Genomic DNA, 8,502 nt, shown 5'->3' on the forward strand with positions numbered 1-8,502 from the left:
CCACGCGTGATGTGGTGGTTCCACGCGTGATGTGGTGGTTCCACATGTGATGTGGTGGTTCCACGCGTGATGTGGTGGTTCCACATGTGATGTGATGGTTCCACATGTGATGTGATGGTTCCACATGTGATGTGGTGGTTCCACGCGTGTGTGACTGCTGGAGAAAGTCTTTTATTTTCCTTTGACTCTTTGAATCTGGTATATTTATATGAAGCTGTGTCTTTTATTGACAGTATTTATAAAGTCAGCTGTTCATGTCTAAATAAAGCAGGTGTGGTGCTCTGTACCTCTGACTCTCCATCAGCTGGACGTCCTGTATTGAAATAATTCAGCTTGTATTGTGAAGTGAGATCAAACAGGTTGTATTGATCACGTGATGTATTTTCTGTGATACTAACAGTCAGCAGGAGATCACACAGTAACATGTGACATGATGAGTTGTGGTCAGGTGAAGCTGCTGCAGGTCCGGTGTCAGTGTGGGTCTGACCTGCAGGTCCGGTGTCAGTGTGGGTCTGACCTGCAGGTCCGGTGTCAGTGTGGGTCTGACCTGCAGGTCACAGTTCAGAACCGTTCATTTGTTTACAGTAGTTTGCTGTAAACAGCTATAATATAAATGTATTTATGTTAAACTATTTTAAAATCAAAATACATTCTTTAAATCTAATTAGTCTTCAGTCATTAACACAACACAGCTGTTTTATATTCACAAATGTGTGTTCAGTGTTTCTTTATGCATCAATAAAAGTGATTTCCTGCAAGTGAGACTGTGTCGCAGGTGAGACTGTGTCGCAGGTGAGACTGTGTCGCAGGTGAGACTGTGTGAGGCCGCAGGTGAGACTGTGTCATAGGTGAGACTGTGTGAGGCCGCAGGTGAGACTGTATGAGGCCGCAGGTGAGACTCTGTGAGGCCGCAGGTGAGACTCTGTGAGGCCGCAGGTGAGACTGTGTCGTAGGTGAGACTGTGTGAGGCCGCAGGTGAGACTCTGTGAGGCCGCAGGTGAGACTGTGTGAGGCCGCAGGTGAGACTCTGTGAGGCCGCAGGTGAGACTGTGTGAGGCCGCAGGTGAGACTGTGTGAGGCCGCAGGTGAGACTCTGTGAGGCCGCAGGTGAGACTGTGTGAGGTCGCAGGTGAGACTGTGTGAGGTTGCAGGTGAGACTGTGTGAGGTCGCAGGTGAGACTGTGTCGTAGGTGAGACTGTGTGAGGCCGCAGGTGAGACTGTGTGAGGCCGCAGGTGAGACTGTGTCGCAGGTGAGACTGTGTGAGGCCGCAGGTGAGACTGTGTGAGGCCGCAGGTGAGACTCTGTGAGGCCGCAGGTGAGACTGTGTCGTAGGTGAGACTGTGTGAGGCCGCAGGTGAGACTGTGTCATAGGTGAGACTGTGTGAGGCCGCAGGTGAGACTGTATGAGGCCGCAGGTGAGACTCTGTGAGGCCGCAGGTGAGACTCTGTGAGGCCGCAGGTGAGACTGTGTCGTAGGTGAGACTGTGTGAGGCCGCAGGTGAGACTCTGTGAGGCCGCAGGTGAGACTGTGTGAGGCCGCAGGTGAGACTCTGTGAGGCCGCAGGTGAGACTGTGTGAGGCCGCAGGTGAGACTGTGTGAGGCCGCAGGTGAGACTCTGTGAGGCCGCAGGTGAGACTGTGTGAGGTCGCAGGTGAGACTGTGTGAGGTTGCAGGTGAGACTGTGTGAGGTCGCAGGTGAGACTGTGTCGTAGGTGAGACTGTGTGAGGCCGCAGGTGAGACTGTGTGAGGCCGCAGGTGAGACTGTGTCGCAGGTGAGACTGTGTGAGGCCGCAGGTGAGACTGTGTGAGGCCGCAGGTGAGACTCTGTGAGGCCGCAGGTGAGACTGTGTCGTAGGTGAGACTGTGTGAGGCCGCAGGTGAGACTGTGTCGCAGGTGAGACTGTGTGAGGCCGCAGGTGAGACTGTGTCGCAGGTGAGACTCTGTGAGGTCGCAGGTGAGACTGTGTCGTAGGTGAGACTGTGTGAGGCCGCAGGTGAGACTGTGTGAGGCCGCAGGTGAGACTGTGTGAGGCCGCAGGTGAGACTGTGTCGCAGGTGAGACTGTGTCGTAGGTGAGACTGTGTGTTTGCAGCTCTTCACCTCAGACTGTCTGTGACTCTTGTTGAACTTGTGTTTCCTTTTTCTCTGACATTTTGATTGTAATGCTCAGAAACATAAACAATAATGATAATAATAATAATAATAATAATAATAATAATAATAATAATAATAATAATGATAATAATAATAATAATAATAATAATGATAATGATAATAATAATAATAATAATAATGATAATAGTAATGATAATAATAATAATGATAATGATAATAAATTCTCTGTGTAATAAACCCACCTGTCACTGAAGCAGATTTAGCAGGTTTAAATCAGACAGGTGTGATTCTCCGTGTCTGACAGCAGGTGGAGCCATTAGTACAGAAACCAGGTGTTCATCACTGATCAATTAAATCTGTTGTTTTATTCACATTATAACTCAGAATGAATCAGCTGATTTTCTCTCCACAATCATCTTTATTCCTCAGATAACTTTTGTTCTTGTGTTTCTGTTTCTGTGTTTCTGTTTCTGTGTCTCTGTGTTTCTCTGTGTTTCTCTGGAGTTTTGTGTTTATTCATTGTATTTCATCTCATATTAACTTCCTGTAGTTTGATTATTAAAACAAACAAATAAAATCTGTGTGTAGTTTTCTGATTTTAACGGGTCACATGAATAAAAATGGCGCCTGAGACTAAATCTTCAGTGGAGGAAAGTAAGTAAGTAGATTTACTCAACTACTGTATTAAAGTAAAGTGTTGAGTAATCTGAGTATTTCAGTGTTCTGCCACACTTCTACTCCACTGCATCTCTGAGGGAAACATTGTACTTTATACTCGATTACTTTTATCTGAACTCTTAATTAAATCATCAGTTTATAAAAAATGATGAAGATTAAATATTAAAGACGAGTTTCATCAGCTGGAACAGTCACGTGTTCACAAATACTCAACAGCAATACTCGAGTAAAAGTAAAGATATGCTGTTAAGAGATTACTTTGGTAACAGAGGAATAATAAATACATTAATTCATTAATGAATGTGGCATTAAGTAATCAGTAAAGTAACTAAAGTTATCAGGTAGATAAAGTCGAGTAGAAGTATAAAGTGGCAGAAAATGGAAATACTCAAGTACATCAGATTGTACTTAAGTACAGTACTTGAGTAAATGTATTTAGTTACATTCATCAGTGGAAACAAGTTCAATGTGTAACTGAGATGATTAAAACACTTCCTGTATCTGATTACATCATCATTTATCAGGGTTTGTAGCCTGGACAGTAACTAAGTACATTTACTTAAGTACTGTGCAGGTACACATTCAAGGTTCTCTACTTGAGTATTTCTATTTTATACTTCTACTCCACTACATTAGTTTGACAGCTTTAGTTACTTTTCAGATTACCTTCCTGTCCAGATGAGTTGAATGTTGTAAAAAAGTACCCAGAAGTCTTACTCGAGTAAAAGTATCTGATGTTAAAAGAACTTAAGTATCAAAGTAGCAGTAAAAGTAACTACATCAGATAAATGTAATGGAGTAAAAAGTACTTCGTTACATTTCATCACTGTTACTTTTGTACTTTACGACTTGTAACAGAGTATTTCTACTCTGTATCAGTACTTTGACTGCAGTAACAGATTACTTCTTCAGCACTGCAGTAGAACCTGTGATAAATATAAAGAAGTGTCTCCACATGAGCTGTACTGAGCCTCAGCAGGTCCTGGTCCGGGTCCTGGTCCTGGTCCTGGTCCTGGTCCTGGTCCTGCAGAGGCTCATTGTTCGGCGGGGACAGCTGCCTCCCCTCCGTCCTCCTGCAGAGTCACAGGGCGTCAGCAGCAGAACACAGAGTCCAGTGTGAGGCCGGTCCGCTCTTTGTGTCCGGGGGGGGTCAGCAGCCACCGCGCCCCGGAGACGAGGACGGAGTCTCTGAGGGGAGGTTTGTTACAGGAGGGCCGGGTCAGAACCAGGAGCAGGATCAGGACCAGGACTGTGAGAGGAGGAGGGGGAACTTGAAGCAACAGAGAGAATAAAGGAGGAGAGGGCGGTGCTGAGAGGAGTCTGGAGCTCCAGACGCATAATTGTCTCCGACAGGACCCGGATCGATCTGATCCACGTTAAACCCGGAACAAATGGAGGCCGGTGAGGGTGCGGGTCTGAGCTCACAGCTCGGCTCGGCTGCTGCAGAGATGCTGCCGCAGATCAGCGCAGAGAACTGCTACGAGCTGCTGACAAAAGCCAAGAGCAGCGGCGCGGAGGAGCAGAAGCAGCGGCTGTACCGGTACATGAGCGACCACTACCTGACGGTGCTGCGGACCCCCGGCGTGTACGGCCGCCTCACCGCGGGGGAGAGGGAGCACATCCTGGCCCAGAGGATGGACGGGACCAAGGTGCTGGCGGTGGCCGAGACCTGCGAGGTGTTGGAGCGCGGGGGCAGCCGGGAGAACAGCCGGCCGCAGAGCCCGCTGCTGGCCGCCCCGGAGGACTCCGGCCGGCGGCGGGTGTTCTGCCTCCACCCGCAGCGGCGGCAGTGGGAGGTGCTGACCAGCCTGCCGGAGGAGATCCCGGCCAAAGGCTCCGGGATGTGCACCCTGTACAACTACCTGTTCGTGGCGGGGGGCATGAGGGCGCACGGGGACGGCCGCTCCAAGGCGTCGGACCGGGTCTTCTGCTACAACCCGCTGACCGGCTCCTGGAGCCAGACGCGCCCGCTCAGCCAGCCCCGCTGCCAGCTCCGGCTCGTGTCCATGGACGGGTTCCTGTACGCCGTCGGGGGGGAGTGTCTGTTCACGGTGGAGCGCTACGACCCGCGCGCGGACAGGTGGAGTCCGGTGGCTCCGCTGCCCAAAGGCTCCTTCGCCGTTGCGCACGAGGCGACGTCGTGCGGCGGGGAGCTGTTCGTGTCCGGCGGCTCGCTCTTCTACCGCCTGCTGCGGTACGACTCCCGCAGGGACGAGTGGGAGGAGTGTCCGTTCAACGAGAGCCGCCGGCGGTCCACGGACATGGTGGCGCACCGCAGCCTCGTGTACCGCTTCGACGTGGACCGGGAGCGCGCGGGGGTGAGCGTGTACAAGTACAACACGGTGGTGAAGGTGTGGCACGGCGGCGCGTCCTTCCCGCTCCGCAACCCGCTGCCGTTCCGCTGCGCGGTGCTCGAGGACCGGATCTACTGCGTGAACCGGAGCCAGACTCTGCAGTTCGAGGTGCGGGAGGAGCGGGAGGAGCGGGACGGCTTCCTGCCGGAGGTGCTGCCCTCCCCCGCAGAGGCCAGAGGGGCCCTGGTGCCCTTCGTCCTCTCACTGGACCGGGACAAGTGAGTTAACCCGGGATAAGAACACAGCGTGCCTTTTGGTTCCAGTCCGGTTCGTTTCGTCACTTGCTGCTGACGGAACATCTGGACCTGAGAGCCGCTGGACTCAACCCAGCTGTTCTCAAGATGAATGTTTGAGTTGATGCAGTTTTAAAGCAGCTGGACTTCATTAATTAGGCCTTATGACGTCATCTCATTAACATCCTTAACTTCACAAAACATCACACAAACACACACACACACCCGACCATCATTAAACACACTCAGAGTCACCTGCAGGTGAGCTGACGTCATCGTTCTCAGAAGGGTTCAGGTAGTTTTGGCCCCGCCCCCTCTCATCATTATCTTGGACATTTTATTTTATTAACACGATTAAAATGAATCGTTTAATTTGTGATTCAGATGAAATCTTTGTTCTAACGAGCTGAAACAAGTTTAATTCATTAATAATCCTGTCAGCTGCTTTTATTTCTTCATGTGAGGAGCTTTATTTTGACAGGGCAGTGAATGTTTCCTCTTCCCGTCCAGCAGTGGACAGCATAGTTCTGAACCAGGTTCTGAACCAGGTTCTGGACCAGAGTCTGGACCAGAGTCTGGATCAGAGTCTGGACCAGAGTCTGGATCAGGTTCTGGAGGTCTGCTGATGATCTCACCAGAGTCCATTTGAATGTTTGTCATTTCTGAGGGTAATCAGATTACTCTCCTGTAGAGCGTCCTCATGAGTCCAGACAGACTTGGGACGGACCGGAGCCTCCTGAGGACTCAAACTGGACTCAGATGAACTTGACGGTGACTAACTGACCAATGAGAATGCAGCATGATGCGGAGAACCCGTCCGTCATGGGAACCTTTTCTGTTCGACTGGAAACAACTGGATCTTTGTTTGTGCCTCAATGAAAAAACGCGTCCAGCAGAAGAAGTGCATGCTGGGAAGTCTGGGATGTTTTTGATTTAAAATCATAAAAAAATTGTTGAACCGCAAAAATATGTGAAAGAAAAAACGGCCGAAAGCCTCAAAGATCCAGTTTGAACGGGACGTTAACGTGGGTCATGTGTCCTGCAAGTATTCATGTTCTGCACTGAAATAAAGTACTGATGAGCAGAACCACGTGTCACTTTATCACTGGACTGTTGTTACTGATGCAGAACCTCAGTGTTCAGTCTCAGCTCATGTTTACACACTGAACACACCACACACTGTTAATATGTAACAACAACAACAACAACAACAACAACAACAACAGCAGCAGCAGATCAGCCTGAACAAACAAAAACTCTTTCACATTTAACTTGAAGAGAAAAGTAGAAAATACTTTCAAGTTTAAATAATGTGAATTTATTACATGAAACAAGTCAAACACACACACACACACTCACACACACACACACATACAAACACACACACACACACACACACGTACACACATACACACATACAAACACACACACACACACTCACACACACACACACACACACTCACACACACACACACACATACAAACACACACACACACACTCACACACACACACACACACTCACACTCACACACACATACAAACACACACACTCACACACACACACACATACATACACACACACATACACACACACACACACACATACACACACACACACACACACATACACACACACACACACACTCACACACACACACACTCACACACACACATACACACACACACACACACACACACACTCACACACACACACACACACACACACACACACACACACACACATACACACACACACACACACACACACTCACACACTCACACTCACACACACACACACACTCACACACACACACACAGCAGGCCGTGCTGAGCCCGTCTGTTCAGTCTGAAGTCTCATGTTGGCAGGAGACGCCTTCAGATGTGACTTCATGTCTTCACTCAACAGTTTCTCTTCATACATGAACGTTTGTTGACTGATGGTCAGTTTCAGACTTCAGGACTCATCCAGCATCAAACCATCTCCAGTCAGGCTTCAGCTCAGCTCCTACAGTGAAAGCTCGTCCTGCTGGTTCACAGCGAAGCTGCTTTTAATCGATTTGCAGACGATGTTAAAGTGTTTCTGTGGTTTGATTTGATTCAGCTGGAGACAGGAAGTGAGGGAGGATTTCACCATGAGCCCACACCCAGTCAGCTGAACACACACAGGAACCGCTGGTTTCACAAAACCTTACAAATAGTAACGATTTCCTTACAACTGAGCCAGGATGAGTGTGGGGCAAATCTACAGTCTACAGATCTACAGTCTACAGATCTACAGTCTAACAGATCTACAGTCTAACAGATCTACAGTCTACAGATCTACAGTCTACAGATCTACAGATCTACAGTCTACAGATCTACAGATCTACAGTCTACAGATCTACAGTCTACAGATCTACAGTCTAACAGATCTACAGTCTAACAGATCTACAGTCTACAGATCTACAGATCTACAGTCTAACAGATCTACAGTCTACAGATCTACAGATCTACATTCTAACAGATCTACAGTCTACAGATCTACAGTCTGCAGATCTACAGTCTAACAGATCTACAGTCTACAGATCTACAGTCTACAGATCTACAGTCTAACAGATCTACAGTCTAACAGATCTACAGTCTACAGATCTACAGTCTAACAGATCTACAGTCTACAGATCTACAGATCTACAGTCTAACAGATCTACAGTCTACAGATCTACAGTCTAACAGATCTACAGTCTACAGATCTACAGTCTGCAGATCTACAGTCTAACAGATCTACAGTCTAACAGATCTACAGTCTACAGATCTACAGTCTACAGATCTACAGTCTAACAGATCTACAGTCTACAGATCTACAGTCTACAGATCTACAGATCTACAGTCTAACAGATCTACAGTCTACAGATCTACAGTCTAACAGATCTACAGTCTACAGATCTACAGTCTGCAGATCTACAGTCTAACAGATCTACAGTCTAACAGATCTACAGTCTAACAGATCTACAGTCTACAGATCTACAGTCTACAGATCTACAGTCTAACAGATCTACAGTCTACAGATCTACAGTCTAACAGATCTACAGTCTACAGATCTACAGTCTACAGATCTACAGATCTACAGTCTAACAGATC

At 48.1% G+C, this 8,502-nt stretch overlaps 1 protein-coding gene across 1 annotated transcript; it reads left to right on the plus strand.

Annotated features, from left to right (window-relative positions):
* The first annotated feature begins 4,188 nt into the window (after positions 1–4,188).
* Positions 4,189–5,373, plus strand: LOC141017761 (kelch repeat and BTB domain-containing protein 11-like). Its single transcript, XM_073492492.1, has one exon. It carries the CDS (start codon positions 4,189–4,191, stop codon positions 5,371–5,373), a length of 1,185 nt encoding a protein of 394 aa, XP_073348593.1.
* The last annotated feature ends 3,129 nt before the right edge of the window (positions 5,374–8,502 follow it).

The sequence above is a fragment of the Pagrus major genome, chromosome 22 (assembly GCF_040436345.1).
Source record: "Pagrus major chromosome 22, Pma_NU_1.0".
NCBI lineage: Eukaryota > Metazoa > Chordata > Actinopteri > Spariformes > Sparidae > Pagrus > Pagrus major.

What these genes read in the sequence shown, in the direction of transcription:
- LOC141017761 (XM_073492492.1), top strand. Translation starts at nt 4,189, where the DNA reads ATGGAGGCCGGTGAGGGTGCGGGTCTGAGCTCACAGCTCGGCTCGGCT.